The sequence below is a fragment of the Ascaphus truei genome, chromosome 6 (genome assembly GCF_040206685.1).
Source record: "Ascaphus truei isolate aAscTru1 chromosome 6, aAscTru1.hap1, whole genome shotgun sequence".
NCBI classification, from domain to species: domain Eukaryota; kingdom Metazoa; phylum Chordata; class Amphibia; order Anura; family Ascaphidae; genus Ascaphus; species Ascaphus truei.
The window spans coordinates 43,145,164-43,164,985 of NC_134488.1; the positions used below are offsets into that span (position 1 = coordinate 43,145,164).

The 19,822-nt window shown below is 43.1% G+C and overlaps 1 protein-coding gene and 1 long non-coding RNA gene across 4 annotated transcripts in view; one reads left to right on the forward strand and one right to left on the reverse strand.

Annotated features, from left to right (window-relative positions):
- Positions 1 to 15,618, reverse strand: part of ZBTB16 (zinc finger and BTB domain containing 16) — a 78,209-nt gene extending 62,591 nt beyond the window's left edge. Inside the window, exons 1-2 of the mRNA XM_075604051.1 lie at positions 15,462 to 15,618; positions 8,350 to 9,647 (exon numbers count right to left, since the gene is read on the reverse strand). Of these exons, the coding sequence (XP_075460166.1) occupies positions 8,350 to 9,575 (1,226 nt within the window). The 5' untranslated portion in view covers positions 9,576 to 9,647; positions 15,462 to 15,618. The remainder of the gene's footprint in view (positions 1 to 8,349; positions 9,648 to 15,461) is intronic.
- A 19-nt stretch (positions 15,619 to 15,637) lies between these two features.
- LOC142496937 (uncharacterized) lies at positions 15,638 to 19,128 on the forward strand. Of its 3 annotated transcripts, none has more exons than XR_012802143.1 (3): positions 15,638 to 15,778; positions 16,232 to 16,508; positions 18,142 to 19,128. It is a non-coding gene; the product is annotated as an uncharacterized LOC142496937 (long non-coding RNA). The 3 variants fall into 3 exon arrangements; XR_012802141.1 differs by having other exon boundaries at positions 15,639 to 15,869; positions 18,142 to 19,127; XR_012802142.1 differs by having other exon boundaries at positions 15,639 to 15,773; positions 18,142 to 19,127.
- The last annotated feature ends 694 nt before the right edge of the window (positions 19,129 to 19,822 follow it).

Genomic DNA, 19,822 nt, shown 5'->3' on the forward strand with positions numbered 1-19,822 from the left:
CGGGCGGAGTTGGTTTCCCAGTCCCACAGGAAAGTGAGAAAGGTTTCCCTAATGTAGGATTTAGTCCTCGTATCCGTACTCACTTGGGGAGTGCTGCTTTTTTCTCTGTGTATATATTTGACATGTACAAAAACAGGTCAATCAAAAAAAACATTTTGTATTTAGGACACAATGTTTCAGCGCACAGCGGAGCTGCACTCGAGACTTCGGTCGAAACGCTGATCTGTTCTAAATATACTTTCCAATTTTTGGGGGTCGATACCAGGAATGCCAATTCTTAGCTCTATTACTATTTGTTGCAGTTAGCACCCAGGCAATTAATGTTGGTTTTGGTGGAGTGCTGTAAGAGGGCGTGTGTGTGTCAACCCCCATATTGTAATGTTTGTAAAGCGCTGCAGGCCTGGTTGGCGCTATAAATATATATACATACACACACACACACACACACACAATTCCACAGGGATGCAACCAGTTCACCTAATCCACCACCACCCCTTTCTAACACCCCATAAATAAGTCACCTTGGCCTATTAGTGCCCCAACCTCCCCTGTACTGCATGAGTAGAAGCAGGCCGTGCCTCACACCCCATGAGCATTTGACAGGGCACTGGCAAAGGTTACCCTGCTAGGGTCAGCCGGGAGAGACCTGGGAGGGGAGATTTCATTTCCTGAGCCAGGCCAGGGGAAAATAAGGAACTAATAAGGACTTCCTCACACAAGGAGCCTGCCTCAGAAGTGCCTGGCCAGGCCTGGCTTCTATTAGTGGGAGAAGGGTGGGGGGAGATGTGAAGCCAGGTGCTAATAAACAGAGGTTATAAAGTGTCCAGTGCTGGCATTAATCAGAAAAACGGTTACTGTATCACCAACGGTTACTCAACGGTGCAGTTCCACCACTAGGACCCAACTCAACTGGAGGGCTCGTGCATAGATCTTCTCACTGCCCCGTAGACGTACCTGGAACGTTCTTATTGATGTACCAGGTATGTCATTGAAATGGATTTCCCTTCTCTTCCATTTATATCAGCTATGGGGGGGAGGCTATGAGGTCACTACAAAAAGGGTTCACACATTCGCAAATACCAAAAAAAACAAATGGCTCTCGGGTTCCTCCACCGTAAAAAAGGTTAACGTCATGGATGCCAAGAGGGTGGAGAACGCATTCCGTCTCTAGCAACAAAGGGGATAAATCCAAAGTCCGTTTATAGTGCCTTCATATAGTTTAATTGGAATACATTTCCCCAATGAGAGCCACGATGAGATTGGAAGCAGACTGCCGCCATGTTCTGGGACTAATGGCGGCTTCAGAAGGTCTGTGCACAAAAACAAACAAAAATGCAGTGCACTATGGGAGTTATATGGCAGAGTTGGATCCATGGAAGCTCCCTCCATTTGGGAGGTTAAAAGACGGAGTCCCTTCTAGGACTAAGGAGAACCAAGTAACGTGGACTTGTTTAACAGGGTGTCATGGGTGGTCAATGGGCCAGGTTAAGGATATCCCTGCTTCAGCACAGGTGGCTCGATCTTCAAATGACCTGTGCTGAAGCAGAGATATCCTGAAAACTGACAGGTTAGCCTTTTTTTTTTATTTTTACTTTTTATTTGTAAAATAAAAACTTGGTGGGTGTTTACAATCTTTACCCAGCGTCTTTGGTAATAAGACGGTCAGGCTTGGTCCCCGCTGGCTGCCAATGGGGCAAAATAAGTAAAAAAAAAACGTTACATTGGCAGAGACGGAATCTTTCTAGGGCCTCAGATATAGTGGGCGGGGCGGAGCGCATGGCGTCACGAGCGACTGTCGGCCGAGCGATCTGTGGCCGTGATGTCACAAGGCTGGTTCGCCCTCATTGGCTGAACCGCTCGTGTGACCCGTCCGTCGCGCGACCAAAACACAAATTCCGTTTTCTGAAACCGCCGCCGCGCTCCATGGCGTGTGTGGGTGTAGGTGAATGTGTGTATGATTGACCGTGCAAATCACGTGATGCAGCCGTCGCCTGTGAAAAACAAAATCTCTAATCTCTTCACGCACGCTTTGCAGCCCGTCGCAGCGCTACCGTCGCGCTTGGTATGTGCGCGTTCATTGCATGTTATTGTTTTGAAGCTGCGCAACGTCGCGCCATCGCACGCGATTTCTGGTATAATCATGGCCTCAGGAAGACACACAGACACTATTTGCGACTTAACTTCTCCGGTAAGAAATTCCCCCCTACACAGCCCGTTACAAGGGTTTCCAAACAAGATTAAACAAACAAGCACAATTAGGATTTATTTTTTGAAGTGTCAACCACACAGGATTTAACCAAATAAACCTCGCGGATAACGAGCACAACAACTTGTAACCAACACACACACAAACACAACACAACACACCTTGTAACAATCTAAATCTCTTCCCAACGTGTAGAAAAAAAAGCGCACACACACACACACACGGGTGAGAAATACATACATAATAATAATAATAAATAATAATAATAACACAGCTATACACAAAAATATGAAATCCACGCCAATTAACCCCTGCACTGCCAGCAATGCATAGCGAGGGCACTGCAGGTGCCGCAAGGGGCAAGACGTTCAAATCTGCAGCGTCCTGCCCCTCGCTATGTAAAGAGCGCGCAGCCCCGTAACCAGGTAAGGCTTAAGGCAGAGGTGGGCAACGCCTGTCCCCAAGGGCCACCAACAGGTCAGGTTTTCAAAAATATCCCTGTTTCAGCACAGGTGGGTCTGCCAGTCCCAGCTTCAGCACAGGTGGCTCAATGTTCGACAGCCACCTTTGCTGAAGCAGGGATATCCTGAAAACCTGACCTGTTGGTGGGGGGGGGTCTTGAAAACTGGAGTTCTCCACCCTTGCACTAAGCAGTCTTCTCCCATAAAAGGCTCCTTATTGACGGCAATAGCTTATATGGTGCCTTAAGATTAGCACCTATGGCCCATTTTCGGTTTCTCATTTGTAGTTCGTTAGGGGTCTCCCATCTTACTGCGCGAACAAGCAGAAGATTCAAAATCGGCAGTGATTGGGACCAGAAGTACAACATTCACTTTTCTTAAGTCCCAAAATTATAGATACGGAGGAGGAATTTTTTTTTTAGAAAATATATATATATTTTTTTTTTTTAAACAGGCGCGCAAATCATTACCAAAAATCTACAATGTTGACCAATGCAATTTTATTTAACCTCTTCTTTCATCACATGTAGTAAAGGCCAGCTTTAACTGCAAGACCCTCCTTGGACACTGCTTCGCTGGCACCACAGTGGGTAAAGTTCCCTCACTTTTCGAAAAGCTCTTCAAACATTTTGCTCGTCACGTCGGAAACAGTAAAGTTTACAAAAAATTTTTTTAAATTTAAATAAATAAAATGAAAAAAGGGGGGGACAGGGGGAAATGACACCTTTTTCCCCCCTCCGTGTAACTGTTGAGGTTTTTTATTCTAGAACCACAATTGTTGTTTTAAGAGGAGAGAGAGAAAACGGGTGGGCGGGGGCGGCGGGGAAGAGATGAGTTGTCGCAGTGATGATCGAGGTCTCTCGAGGAGTGACGGAAGGTACATTTTCCATACGGCTTTCAGTTTTTCTTTGAAAGGGTGATTTACGTTCCAATAATGAAAGTGCTGCAGTGTAAAGTATGACTGAGTATACACATCTATTTTAAAAATCAAGTTACTCGGCGATTGCTATTATCCTACAAGAACGAGGTTTTGCAGGTGCAACGCTACCTTTTGAAAGCCATAACACTTTCATCGGCTTCCTTAAACTAACCTAACCGTGTTAATAGCAAAAAATGTGCAGTTTCTCTGGACAATAATTACAATGTGCATCTCTTAGGGATCGTAGACAAAACCGTCCCCTATTCAAGCAAGTGTTTGCTTTACCCTTAACCCACACTGTCCTTATCTTTATTGGCTCCCCGATAAGGGGAGAGAGGGGGGCACGCTCTTGAACGCACCATGACAGACAGGAGGGAGCAGCCAGAGGTGATCACCCCCTCTCCCAAGTCTCAGCTCATCCTGTTTACAAACCAACTTTCAAACAGGATTTATAAATACTTATAGGTGTCAGATTTTGGTAAACAAGACATCCAGCACTCAGATGTGACACCTTAAACATGATTGGGCGAGGAGGAGGTGATATTAGGCCCCTCAGAGCTCAGAGCCAAGCCACAGACCACCGGCCTTCGGAGAACCCTCCCCCCCCCCAAAAGAATAAAAACGTCGAGGTCACAAAATCGAAAGCCACAACTTCACTTCCCGCTGCTCATCTCGTCCTCACCGTTATTGGCCGATTCCTGCCAACTGAGCGCAGACTAGAAATTAAAACTTCATCTAGTTCCATCCGCCATTATGCTCTATCCCACTGACCCGCACAACTGCTGGAGGCTGTGACATCTCAAAGTCATAGCAAAACTTGCTTTTTAAGACTAGTGACCAATGATCTACAAGCAGGCGTAGCCAACTCCCGTCCTCAAGAGCCATCAACAGGTCAGGTTTTAAGGATACCCCTGCTTCAGCACAGGTGACTCAAATCAGTGGCTCAATTCAATGACTGAGCCACCTGTGCTGAAGCAAGGGAACCCTTAAAACCAGACCTGTAGGTGACCACCCCTGATCTAAACCTAAAAAGTTTGATTCACCCCCCACACACCCCCCCCACAGTGCTCTCCAAAAAAGTACAGCCCCCTTTATATAATTCCCAGAAGCATTAGGCATAAATTGCATTTATTTCTCTCGTTGTGATGGCCCAGGGTCCCCAACTAGTTTGGAAGATTCCTTAACCCCTAGAAGACTGTGAAATCGCCATATAAGGCCATGTGCCTCAAAAGAGAAGGGGTTAATTAAAACGCAATACGCAGTTTATTCAGAAGGTCACGATTTGGAGTACAGTGCAGAATAAGCACATGAAGAACTGACTCAGTGTATACAGGAATAGAAGCTACTGTATATGTCAGAAAGCATGACAATCAGAAGCACGCTGTGTGCCAGTTCATCCCACATCTAAGAACAGAACAAGTGCGATTTTGGGGGGCGGAGTAACCAGGGAGACACGGGGGGGGGGGGGGGGGGAGAGACGGCTTACATGAAATCATTGGGTTCTTGTAATAAGTTGGGCAGAGAAACATGTTACCTTCTTCTTTAGACCATTAACCGTTTCTCTGCTCAAGCAGAAAGCTTCTACCCCATTAGTAAGCGGGACTTTGCAAGGCATCGCTGCTAGTGAAAGGGTTTCAAATACTTTAGGTTTCAAGCTTAAAAAAAAAAAAGAATAATAATTTTATTTATTTAATTATTTTTTTTTGCCCACATCAGCCTTTTTTTTTTTTAAAACAACATTTAGGAAGCAAGAAGGGGTGGGGTTTCACAGCTGAGACGCGTTCATTCCAGCCCCGGAGACCCCCAGGTGTCCCGGTAATTTACCAGGGTGCTGCCCACACAGTCCCATCAAGGGGAAACAAAATGGAGGCTTAAAAATCGCCTGCGTCAAAGCAAAAGCTGCAGTGGATTGTCCCGCACCGCAGGGGGATTTAAACCTCTGAAGTATTTGGGGATTTTAGTTACAGAACGAGCTTGCACGGTAAGATAACCCTTACACACAGGGTACTGGTGAATTTTGAAGTGCGTTGACATTGGTTTATTTTGCTCTAAAAACAACAATACGTACCATAAAGGCATAAAACTGTGCCAACATGGTCCCTTAACGACCAACTGTATAATACCCCTTTAACTTGTCCCCTGCCAGAGGCTTCCGATACCCTGCAGAGCAATGGAGTCATCAGATCCTCTGGCAGGGGAGGGGTTAACAGAAAAATAATAACCTGATAATTCAAACTTGCATCGCAATCCTCAATAGTGCAAATAATAACATACTGTAGTGTAAGGCTGTGCGCTTCGGGTATTGGGCAGTCTTCTACAAGATAGATATTAAAAATATATATATATATATATATATATATATATATATATATATATATATATATATATATATATATATATATATATATATATATATATATATTCTAGCACTTTGAAAGCTCGACATGCAAGGTTAGCCAGAACGATGTTTATCGTAATGTTTAAGCTGCTTAAGAAATAAATACGCACTCAACAGACACCCGCCACACTCGACACATACCTGCCACCACACACCTGCTGCCTCCCGTCCCTACGCACCGACATCACTGTCCCACCGCCTCACACCCTAGCAGGACCCCCACGCACAGACAGCACTCACAACCCACGCGCCACCCGCCGCCTCACACCCTAGCAGGACCCACACTCACAGACAGCACTCACAACCCACGCACCACCCGCCGCCTCACACCCTAGCAGGACCCCCACTCGCAGACAGCACTCACAACCCACGCCCCACCCGCCGCCTCACACCCTAGCAGGACACACGCCTCACATTTTTACATCACTTATGGCACCAAAATATACATTGTACTGTGGTGTGGTTACAATAAACCATTTTTATACAACATCGTATTACATTTTCTTCCATCTTTCTTTTCAATATTATTATCCAACCTTTACAACAAACAGTCACCTATTGTTCCACAATTTATAAATAATACTACCTATTACGCATTTACATCCCGGGCAACGCCGGGTCTCTCAGCTAGTATATATATATATATATTCTAGCACTTTGAAAGCTCGACATGCAAGGTTAGCCAGAACGATGCTTATCGTAATGTTTAAGCTGCTTAAGAAATAAATAAAAACCCCCACAAGAATTTTTAAATAATGCATACAAAAAAAAATTGATAGATTTATATATCAGAGTTGCAACTGAAAGGCAGAAAATAAAAAAAGTGCATTTTAATTCACCCAGGTGTGTGAGTGAGAGTGTGTGTGAGTGAGAGTGTGTGTGAGCACGAGTGTGTGTGAGCACGAGTGTGTGTGAGCACGAGTGTGTGTGAGCACGAGTGTGTGCGAGCACGAGTGTGTGCGAGCACGAGTGTGTGCGGGCACGAGTGTGTGCGGGCACGAGTGTGTGCGGGCACGAGTGTGAGTGAGCACGAGTGTGAGTGTGAGTGTGAGTGAGTTTTCAACCGAGATGAAACCAGTTACACCCCGGATTGGTAGTGCAGTACACTTTGGTCCTTATGTGGGGCGGACCGTTGAAGCTGAAATCGCAGTGCCTTTAACAACTGGTAGGAAGATGTTACATTGTGCAATGGAAGTGTTGTGTGTGTGTGTGTCTTTAGAAGTGATAACAGGTGGAGTTATCAAAGAGCACAAAATGTTACACACCACACCCTACTTGTCTGGCAAGACTGTTCTTTCACGGCACACCTAGCCTCACCTCCCCATATTCTCCGCGTATGACTTCAGACCTCAGCAGTGATTAGTTTAATAACCCATAGGTCTCTTCTACAAGTCAAACAAGAACACGCTGTCCAGAATGAAGACTTTCCCCCTATGGTTATGTCTGTGTGCAAGTTCATGCAGAGATCACTTTGCAATCATGATGACACATTTGTACTGTACACAGGGACGGTCACAATCGCTTTTTAATTACAGGCACAGTTTTTGCTTGGGAGGAAATACATTCTAATCATACTGCTCAGTACAAGAATGCAGAGTATCACTATACACCGAGCTCTATAAAAAGCTTCATGTAAAATAGGTCCCACTTCAGACCGAAGTGAACTAATCCCAGTGGTATGTTAAACAGGTTTGGCCGTTTAAGCATCATATACAGTTAACAAGTATGTTTCAATATTACTTGGTAGTTGAATACTTTGGCGAATTTAATCTTTATTACAGTACCTCATAAGACGGTTTGTAAACTTGTAGGTACAGATTCATCATTTCATCAAGTGATTAATAAATAATGATTTAATATTTTCTGTTGTGCGTTGACCAATTATGCTGCCTTTAGACAAGCATAAAAAATTAAAATAAAGGAATTTTTGTATCAGATAAGATTAGAATCCGACAGGACTCAGTGAAAAGAACATAACAAATAATGTAACAGACATTACTTTAAGGGGTTATACTTTAAGGGGTTATAAATACTTTTAAGAAGAAGTCGGTGACATTATTATGGAGTTTTAATTTATTTCTTTTTTTGTATATGGAATCCTCTTGCTGATGAAAGATGAAACAGATCCTCACCGTCTCATTTTGACGCCAGAGGCACAGGGAAATAAAGGCACACGTCCAAGGTCACAAAAAGCTTCAAGGAGTGTTCTTACCACTAGGATAGTCCACTTACTATCCGATATTTATTTAATTTAAAAAAAAAAACAGGTGTCAATCACAATAACATATAATACATATAGTCATTAGCTTAATGGGACTGAACCGTTTAACACTTAGAAAGGGAAAAAGTTGATATTAGGCCATACCTGTGCTGTTCGATAGAGTCGTTGTCTGGAAGATCTGCCCCACACACGGTGCAGCGCTCACCAATGTTTCTGCCGTCGTTCTTCATGCCAGCCGCAATCTCACCCAGCTTGCTGAACAGCTCCCTGTGAATGAAGCCTTGCGGGAGAAGCCCCCCATAAGCACTAAAGTCCATGGACACAGCCAGCGTTGGCTGCATGTGAAGAGCAGATGCCATGGAAGTTGGCACGCTAATCATCGACTCGCCCTTGTGGTTTGGCAGAACGGAGTAGACACTGAGATGTTTCTCTGTCTGGGAGATTGCATGCTCTGGCCCCATGTGGTAGCCTTGACCCAACTCTAGAGGTTGATCAGGTGCATTCTCATCACGGCCAAAATGAAGGTCCCGGGCACTCGTGATGACACTGCTGCGAGTCGGGGTTCCAGGGCTCTCTTTATTTTTGTCATCTGACTTCTCCCCACCGGATGCACTGGACTCGGCTGTTGGGCTGGCCAGGTTGGCGACCTCGTCAACCTGCATGACTTCCGTCTTCACGTCCGAGACGCTTTGGAGCCGGTTTGTGAAGTGCAAGTCTAGTGCATTTTGTTGTAGTGCTCCTTGAAGCAATGACTGGCCAATGGTCATCAAGCTATCCACAGCAGCCTTGGTGGGGCTCAGGGCTGAAAGTCCATAGGAAGTTGACACTGATGGACTTTGATCCAACAGGGACCCACTCAAGCTCTGGTTTCCCATGCTGGCATAGCCACTCTCTTCACTGGAATGCTTTGTGAGTAACATGTTTTTGATGTACCTAGTCTTCCTCTCCTCTTCGTCTTCCATGCCAACCTCAGAGTCATTATCTTCAGAAGCCTGGATGGTCTCCAGGATCTTTAGGCACTGCTCTTCCAAATACTCTATTTCTAAGATTTCTGCTGCATACAGGAGGTCGTCCAAGTCCTCCACCTTTGCCTGGAGAGTGGCTGTGTACGCATACTCCAAAATCTGCTGAAAGGTCTTTGGTGATAGAAAGTCCAAGGTGTAATGCTGGCTGTTTCGGTGGAACAGGATCTCGAACATTTTACTTGTACAAGCCAACACTGTCCTATGGGCATGAAACTCTTGCGTGTCCACCATTATCACCACATCGCACAAGGTCCCCGCCAGTCGCATTTGGTTGGCTTTGAGCAGAAGCCCCGTGGGGTGGTTGGGGTTCTGCAACTGGATCATACCCATCTTAGTCAAGTCCATAATGCTCCCGAGGTCTAGTCATTAGGCTGCCCGTCTTGTCTTATAGTGGGCCAAGCTTGGAAACCAGTTGACCTATGGAAACAATGAAAAGGAAACTAACTTTTAATACAGGCAGGAGTTGTAATTTTATAACAAATAAAATTAAAAACGTTTCATGCTCAGACAATGAACCAACAAGGAGTATGGCAACAGACTTCCAAGCCTCTTCTGAATACAGACACAGAACACACGCGTTACCCCAAAAACTCATGGAGAAACACCTCGCTGTTACCGTATGGATTTTAGGACTGTTGGAAAAAAGGTACTACACGATAAGATGGAAGATATTAACTGTGAAGTGTGCACAGTAATGCTATTCCCACGCTAGCTGTAACGGCTTTACTACTTGTGTCAAGATCACATCTATTTTGGAAAAGACTACAATTCCAAAATTGCAATGGAGGAGTTTTTTCAAAAGCACCACTGTCACCATTTAGTCCCAAAACTTATAGCTGATGTCACACGATGAGGATGAAAAGATAAAAGCAATTTGCACTAGTCTAAGTCTTTTATTTGCATATACGTGGTAGTGCAACGTTAATCTCCAATAGGTTCTTTAAACTGGAAGCAGCTTCCAAGACCCTCAGTAATTCAGACAATGTTCGCAAATTCGGTCTCAAAATGGTACCTACACCTTCCTGCATTCATTGAACTTCTAAAAAAAAAAAACACGACACGCAAGACTCATGGCCAGATTTACTAGTTGGCAAGACATCAGGCACCAAACAGCAGATTTGCTTCAATGGTGTAGCACCGCTTATGAAGTCTGTCCCTAAATCCCTGTGACAGGGGGGTTGCTGGACTTTCTGAATACAGCTTGGGTTCATTTCGATTTGGGTGGGTACCGCATTACAAACGAAAGCGACACCTGCATTTTCAGCATCATTTACAACACAAAGGCGCCCTCTTTTATAATAGCACAAACATTTCACCAAAAGAAAGCTTTAAACAGCAAAAGACATGGAGTATGCAGTGTCTGGCAGATATTGGGTGTACTGGTACCCTCTTGCATACTGATGGCTCACACAGAACCTTTATAGCAGCAGACCAGCCGTTGATGATAAATACCATTAAGTGTGTTACCAAATATATGATCCCCATTGGAAGGGAGTTACAGAGTTACCTTTCTCTATACCTATTGCTCTGGAAAGATAGATACGCGTCACTACTATACACCGTGGCAATTACATAAAGCTACCAAAATGTCAGTTTAACCGGGACGGTTCTCGTTTGAACAGATCCGTAGGAAGGACTCGAGACACCGTGGTTTAAATGAAAAAAAAATGTCTCCTTTAAAATATAGAACGGAGTTTCAAACTTCCATAATGCAGACCACCGCTCCAACAGGAGAGCGAGTTGTGAAAGGCTTTGGGGACCCCCTCAGTGAACACCTGAAAAACCAGGAGTGGGTATTCTACTCATTTACTCCCCAAAACACACGCCCTTACAAAACAGCTGCAATCATAAAAACTCAATTATAACGGTGTCAGGATCTCAGTGCTGCCGCGAGACAGGACCTTTCTATTATTACAGTGTGATGTAAATACACAAAGCAACAGTACCCCGCTACAATGCACGGCAGGCCCCTCTGCCAACGCCCCACTGCACATTCCCAAACCATGCCGCAGCATACAGTATCCCCATTCACAAAACAATGGCGTTTGAAGGGATCCTACGCAGTGTCCCATACGCGACCATGTCCCGGATCCTTCCCACCAACATATCCCGGCGCTTCGTACAATGGGTGGCACAGTAACAAGTATTACTACGACCATAACACCTCCAAAGAGGTGGCTGTACCAAAAAGCTCACAGTCTAAAAAGGATGTTCTGCTTGATAATGTGCCTCCTTAATAACCCTTTCTGATGGCATTGCTGCAATGGCCTGGCCTTTGAAGTGGGCGATGCCCATTGGGGTCCCACTGTCATGTCTTTGTGAACCAAGGACCAGCATTGCCTTGATCCAAAAAAAAAAAAAAAAGGGAAGGGGTTGCGAATTGCATCTGAAGCTTTTAATTCTGACAAGTAAAATGTCATGGTCGGTACCACTTTATAATGCAGCATGCATTTTACAGCAAAGATACAGAATCCAGGAGTGCGTTTCTGTCACAGGTCCAAACCCAGCAGAATTCACCCAGCTAAAATTAGAGACCAGAGATTTTGGCCATGGATTAGGAATGTGTCAATGTTCCCCCATGTTTGCAAATGTGGATTATTATTTTTGGGGTAAAACACACACACACACGCAAAATAAGTTCATTTAAATAGGAAAGGAAAAAAAACCCCACAGAGTTGCGACACTTTTGCACGTAGAGATCTATCTATATCTATACATCTAATGGAAATATTACTGTGTGTTCATTTGCATGTCTTAGACGGGTCTGCAACCCTGCCTTTCAATACTATCACCCAGCACACAGCACTTCCACTGCAGCAAGGGATTCTGGGAAATGACATGCAAATGAGCAGACAGTGCCACCTTTTGCTTCAAATATAGATATACAACACCATTTGAAACATGGATGGTCTCTACATCTTTCACCTACTATATATTACAGTGTACAGCAAAGTCAGGGTTAAGGAAGTGCGGAATCACAAAACCCACTTAAAGACAGACGTTTAATTAGTTACAGCCTTGTTACGGATTCTGCATTGTGAAGCAGATAGCGGCTGCATGACAAAGTTTATCTAAAAACTTTTTTTTTTTTTTTTAAATACCGCTAAGGCAGGAAACTCACGCGTGTAACAGCACATCTTCCACAGGTACCCAAAACCCGCTTCATTTACCCCATTATTACCCAGAATCCTTCTCTCTCACACAGGTCATTTTGTTTAGTTACCGGAACCCTGTTTTGTCAGGGAGCCAAATTTATAAATAAATCTTCAACTAAATACGGCACCATGTTTTCTGCGTCTTTCTTTCCGTGAATGGCACGAATAAAAATACATCAACCACAAGTTAAATTGTGAAAGAAATCTAGGGGGGGGGGGGGGGGGAAGTGTAAGAAGTTACAGGTGACTGATTATTTACCAGATAAAAATAAAAATGTGTGATACAAAAAAAAAAAAAATCTACAGCCGGGGGAGAATAAAAAGCTAATTAATATAACAAAAACATGTAAATAAAACAGGATAAAGGGTTAAGAAAACAGATTCCACAATAGTGGCTACTTCTATTGTGTGGGCAAAAGCTGGAATGTTTTTGTCTGTTTGGAAGTAGGAACCAATTACACAGTGTGAGGGACGGAGGAATAAAAACAGCTCTGTTCAAAGCCCCAAATAAAGCAAGGCGCTTTTAAAATGTGATGTCATCCAAATAGAAAACCAAATATTTCCATTAGCACTTAAACATACCTTGACATAGCTCTAAAAGCAAACACCTGCATTGCTTATCACTCAGAGTATAAGATAATACAGGGTAATTGATCACTGATTGTAAAAAAGGGAACTGTCGCCAACAAGGGCTTCAGAGGGGAAAAAAAACAAAAACCAGTGTTACACGTAATTTATGAAGTGTTAAAATATGGGCTACAGTCTCCCATCTATAAAAGAATTCTATTTCGGCTAACTTTTACAGATGTGTAAGCATTTCGTAGAAGAAACTGCTAAGTTCCTGTTACACACAGAAATTTTTTTTTATATATACACACACAATTTTAAAGCGCTGTCAAAAAGAAAGAAATAAAGGCTTTACGTGAAGATTAAAATTAAATATTAGCATATCGGTCTATAATTTCCCTATTGGTCCTACCTTAAAAAAAAAAAAAAATACACAAGGTGGGGAAAGAAAAACCCATTTGCATTAAAAAAAAAAAAACAGATCTCATCTATTCACTTGTTATTCAGCTGTTTGTTTTTTTTGACTAGGGGGGAGAAAAGATACCCATTGACAGAACAAAGCTGCTTTTGATGAGTTGGAAGGGTTAATTAGTCAACTATTAAAAGTCCTTTATCAGTTGTGTATTGCCATTGCTGAGCTGGGTTTAAATCCCATGCAGATCTCGCTTTAGTAAAATATACATGTTGAATCCACAAATCAATATAACTGGGCAGCAGAAATAAGGCCAAGATTAGATTACAGGAAGATTAACCCCTGCAGTGCCATGAAACAAGTTAGATCAGGGGGTTTAAAGAAAGAAAAACAAGTATGCACACATCAGTTAAGATAAGATATGTCTGACTAAACCTAATGTATACTGTGTCCTGGGAAATGTATATAATCATTAAAATCAAAGTATATATTTTACGCAGCGACACAAAAGAGATATAAAATTATAATGTAGAGCACTTAAGCCACGGCGAAGAGAAAAAGCATTTGTATGCCAAGAGAATAACAGAATACAATGGCAAAGTCAAATCCGTGCGGCTAGTGCTACCACTGGTCACTTTGTACAAAGACAGACACCCAAGATCTACTGGGAAATTGTGCTTTTTAAAAATAATTTCTGATGGATGAGCAAAATAAATAAATAAAACATTTAAAAATCAAGGTTTTACTGATAAATATTTTATTAAGTGGAACAATGGAATTAATATTTTTTTTAAAAAATGTTTAAATAAAAAGGTAACCCTAAAAAATACATTTTAAAAAAGTAAGAGCAGAAACATGCAAAACAAAGTGATTAGTCAGTGGAACAGAGGCTAACAATGAATCACCATGCAATAATAAAGTATAATCCAGCAGATGAATACAAAGGCAGATGGGAAGAGATGCATGTTACTGATGTTCAAATCTAACACTGATCAGACAATTTCCATTCATCTTTTAAAAGACAAGCAACCAGTCAAATAACATAGCTCACCATTTCCCTATCCTTGTGTCCCCCCCCCCCCCCCCCCTCTTTAAAACCAAAACATTTTCCAGTCCCTTCACTATTTTATTAAGCAGACATAAACAAGTGATAATTATGCACAGCACATTTCCCTGTCCCCATGTCTCAGCCATTTACAGCATCAACCAAACACTGAGAAACCCAAGAGCTGAGGATACAGTGCCCAGAGGAAAGGCAGAATGATACATGTTACAGAATGAGACTGGGATCCTTCACTCCAGAAATACAGGCATGCTATGGAGTGGGATCAGCTTCCTGCAATGCACACAAATCAGTATTCTGCGAACCAGATCCAGCTACAGAACATGCCCCTCACTGGGTATTATGATAGGATGTCTGAGATGTTTGCAATGCACCATTACAGAACCGCAATTCAGTCCCAATCTCCCCATTTGAAAGCAGCACTCAGAGAATGAAGTTTATGTAGGTTCCTGCAATGTGGAATCCTAAAGCCCCAGACAGATACTTTCTGCCTTATACTTCTTTTACAAAAGAGAATATATCAAGTTTAGTGGGGTTATACAATGAATCCAGAAGAGAGGATAATAATGCATACACTTTAAAGAGAAGAATAATAAATACACACACACGTGTGTATGTGGGTGATCATATTCTGTGTAGGAGGAGAGAAAAAAAAAACACACAACTTAATTTTGGGATTTCTGTATGACCAGGAAAATAATTGCTGCAACACGTACATGAACACAAGAAGAGATGAAGTTCCTAACCAGGAGAACACATGCCAGATCCCTATATATTTTTCCCCTATAAACTTGAAGAAAAAATAAATAATAAAGTGCTTTTTTTTTTTTGCCCGTTTTCTGCAACACAAAGTGCCTGAACCCAGCAGCCAGAGCCATGCATGCCCCCTCCTCCTGCATCTAACACACACACAACCCAATCACAGCCCATCAATAACACATCCCAATATATAAGTTGGTGGAATCAACTGGGGGGTTGATCACTTTTTTTTTTTAAAGGGGTCACTTCTTGGGATCCATCCCATGGCCACTCACCTCTGCAGTGGTGCTGTCCTCCCTGTGCATGCATGTGCTGTGTGAGTGGGGAGATGTGCTGTATGAGAGGGAGCTGTCCTGTTACAGCAGCAGCAGCAGCCCAGCCCAGCAGTTCACAGTGCCCGCTCTCATGCTCACTAACTCCTCTCCTCTGTAAGCTTAGCAAATCAACACAGCGCTGACGTCAGCCTGGCGCCTGGAACACATGCCGCTCCCCCATGCTGGAGCTGCTGCCCCGCCGCCATCATTACTACTGGCAAGAGCTGTGGCTATATCTGTAGTCCCTTTAACTCCTGGGGGGGAGATGGTGTTGTAAGGTGGGGTAATCAAGCACTGGAGGGGGGATAGAGATAGTTGGAGAGGGCAGAGGTGTCTTCTCTCATGGTGTGATCATGGCAGCCCCAAGAGGTAGGGTGGTGGTGGGTTGGATGAGAAGATGTCCGTAGGGTTGGGGCACATTGGTTTTATTCTTGCTTCCATCAGGTGGTTTGGCTGGGGGACAGTGTCCTCTGTTCTTCCATGGCATGGTGTGAATATCATACTACCCACCTTGGAGAAATCATCAAGTGGGTTTAAGGTTATTAAATTCTTAGTCATCTTGTGGGATGGGATTATGACCACATGCAGGGCCTTTCTCCCCGGCATGGGGTTTTCCCTGCAACTTCCTTTCTAGTAGACATGAAATGGTCTATAGTCAATAAAGCTGTTGTTGAGGTGGTTGGGTGAGAAGGTCCACTTATTGGTGCAACATTTTATTCTTATTCCATCAGGTGATGAGACACAGGATTATTTGAAGTAATTCTTCTGCGAGATGATGTGAACACCTAGAGAAGTCAAAACGTTTTTGAAGCAATGAAGAGGTTCATTGGGCGATTGGATGTGAAGGTGACCACAGTTTGGGTCAAGTGTTTCTTCTTTCGTGGTGTACAGAGAATGTCATGCCCTCACCATTTGGAAGTCATCATTGAACTTAAAGAGCACTTCCAAGATGGGAGGGGGTGAATCAGATGGTTGGATGAACATTTTGCCCAACTGATTAGCACAAAGGTTTGTTTCTTGTTCCTTGCTTCCTCTGTTGCATGATGTAAGAACCAAGCCATTCATTCTGGAGTCATGACATGTGTTTGCAGCAATGAAAGAGTTGGTCATGTGGTTGCATAAATGGGGATTTCCCCATGTTTTAACTTTAACATAACATGGGAAGATTATACTGTTCTACATCTATAGCAGTCAAGAGGGAGGCAGGTCTGCTTTGTAAGGCATTTCTATTGCATATTCTTCATATTCATTTGAGGTTAACCAGATAATTAGTCAGCTAGTGTGACAAGGTTTACCCATACATATTACAGCTATATATTGTGACAAATTTTTACCCATACCATAGATATTACTGCTTTCATGGTAGAGTGTAATAATCAAGCTAGAACAGTCAGCAGTGAGGTGGATTTAGGGGGGACATGGCAGTCCCCACCCACTGATCTCTTGGATGCATCAGCCTTTGGCTGTCCAGAACAGCTCATCTTGACCATGTGGGAGTATTCAATGAGAATCCCAGTGAGATCAGCCAGAAATAAAAAGTTAGGTTTAACACTATTTTTCTTCCACTCAACCCACCCTGTGACCTTTTAAGAACCTCTGATCTTTCTTTCCATCGTGCAGATGTATAGTTCAGATTTTGAGTCCACTAGACACAATTCTGTTTCCCAGTCTCACATATTTGTGCCCCAATGTCACTAGTTCTCAGACTAACGTCCGGATAAATCCCACTTTGTAGGGAAAAAAAACAATGCCAGATTCTTCTGTGGACAATCCCTTCTTTCTAAAGTCATGTGGAACACTTTCAATGGTGGAAACCTTTCAGGTTAACTCCTGCACCACTAATGTGAAAAAGCCTATAGCATCCCCTGCAGTGTCTCATTGCCTGAGTAACCACATGGGACCTGTCATTGAAAATCCAACGTTATAAAAGGTAGATAAAGAGCAGTGGATGCCACTGGGAGAATGGGATTAAATGGGTTAAATATATACATATATTGTGTTATTGCTGTGCATTATCTTTTGGCGGTCTCTGTTCCAATACATTTAGCATTTTAGCAGGTCATATTCTACTATTATTAATAGTTTCATATCTATAAAGTGCCAGCATATTCCAAAGCGTTATATAATTGGGGTGAAGAATGATATAAAAGACTTCACATTACTCTCAACCTTTTTATTATCTACCTTTTTCTATTGTTTTTTTTTTTTATATATTTAAGTTTCTTAAAAATCCACTGCCGATAATGTTTCCTGTACACTTGAAGAAGAGATCTGTGAGGTTTGGAAGGTCCTATGCACTATACAGTAATTTGATCTATAAAGACCACTCATGGTGGTCCATTCCTAAATCTACTGCATAAAACCTTCAATTCATTAACACCAATAACTCTTTTGTAATTAACAGGTGCTTCTTTACTTACCCTATGTAGGCGAAAAAATAAAAAGCATTACATTTCACTGCATGGCAAACCCAAGCTAACCTTAATTATCTACCTCTTCTTAAGAGCGGACATTCAAAGTATTTGTCTTCTGCATTCGTATGGGGAAGAATTGTCTTTTAAACAGGTTTTCATAATTGACCAAATCAGTAAGCGAAACAGACTTGCCCCTCCTGACAGGACTGATCCACTTTCCCTCACAGTGTCCCCCAACCGGAGATCCAAAAGGAAGAGGAGAGCAAAACAGTGACATCAAGAACTTCCAGTTCAGTTACCAGCGATTGGCAGTGACCGTTTCTGAAAGTTTCTGAAAGTCCAAGCGTCCGCAAAACATGAAAAGTGGCGTGTGCTGCTGCTCCCGATTGTTTTACCCAGATAATTGCCGTATCACCTGGGAGTGAAAGGGAGATGAAAACTGGCAATGTTTATACACACCCTTGTAACGGAGAAATAATTAAACTCCCATCCTAGCATGAGTTGGGTTTATTTATTAAACTGTGAATTTTGGATCAATAATATACCATGTAACAGTAGTGACCAACAGGTCAGGTTTTAAGGATATCTCTGCTTCAGCACAGGTGACTCAGTCTAAGGCTGAGCCACCTGTGCTGAAGCAGGTACTGATTGAGCCACCTGTGCTGAAGCTTGGACTGATTTGAGCCACCTGTGCTCAAGCAGTGATATCCTTAAAACTTGACCTGTTGGGGGGATTGGAGTTTGGAATCACTGCCATATAACATAGAAATAATAAGAGTGCCTGTGACAGTAGATAACATGCACCTTTACCACAGAGCTCACAATCAAAGAGGGGGGAGACTGGAAACCCACGAGTTGGCGATTTTAGAGAGGTTGCTGGGACAAGAAAAGTATGCCGCATTTGTTTTTAAATTTGCAAATCCACATTGAAAATTGCCTGAAAATGTGTCACCTTCTCATTAAAATAATATTTTATACTTCAAATGGGGACGTACAGTATGACATGTTTACCCTGCTGGGTATTGTTGAATAGATCATTTCGAGTGCTGGCATACAGGATCACGAGTTCTTATAATGTGGAAATCTGCCACGTTATTTCACATGCTGATAATGCAGGTCGGTATACTTTTATTTAAATAGCGCCCACACTATGCGCAGCGCTGTACAAAATAGCAATGCAAGGTAATTCAATGGGGACAATGGCAACAGGTAAATGAAATCATAACCATGGGGGTGCTCGACTCCGGTCCTCAAGCCCCCCCACCAAGTCAGGTTTTCAGTATATCCCTGCTTCAGCACAGGTAGCTCAATCAGTCCCTGCTTCAGCACAGGTAGCTCAATCAATCCCAACTTCAGCACAGGTGACTCAAATCAGCCACAGCTTCAGCACAGGTGGCTCAATCAGAGGCTCAGTCTTTGATTGCCCTGGGATATCCTAAAAACTTGACCTGGAGTTGAGCACCACTGACAAGGCAGGAGACCCTTCCCCCAAGAACTTACAATCTAAGTGGTGTGTTGAGCGGCTTCGGGACAGTAGGAGAGGCGTAGATAATTTTACGAGGCGCTTTTAGGAGGAGAATTTTCAGCTGGTTTTGAATGTGGAAAGTGAAGGTAGGTGCTTGACGAATATTGAGTGAAAGAACGTTCTACAGGTAGGTGAGAAATTAGTGATAACCATAGAGTCTAAATCTGCAGAATTGACCTCCACCCGACTACATTTAGTCTGACCCCCAAAAGGCAAGTGTGTCAAAAGAAGGTGGGAGAGGTAATCAGCGTGAATAATGTAAATGGAAGAGGTGGAGAGCAGACAAGGGCTGGGAATAGATCCCGAGAAGGGTGGCAGAGGGAGAGGTGAGGGGGAAAGGAACAGGTGCAAGAGAGGGAAAGTATAAAGATGGGCAGGAGAGA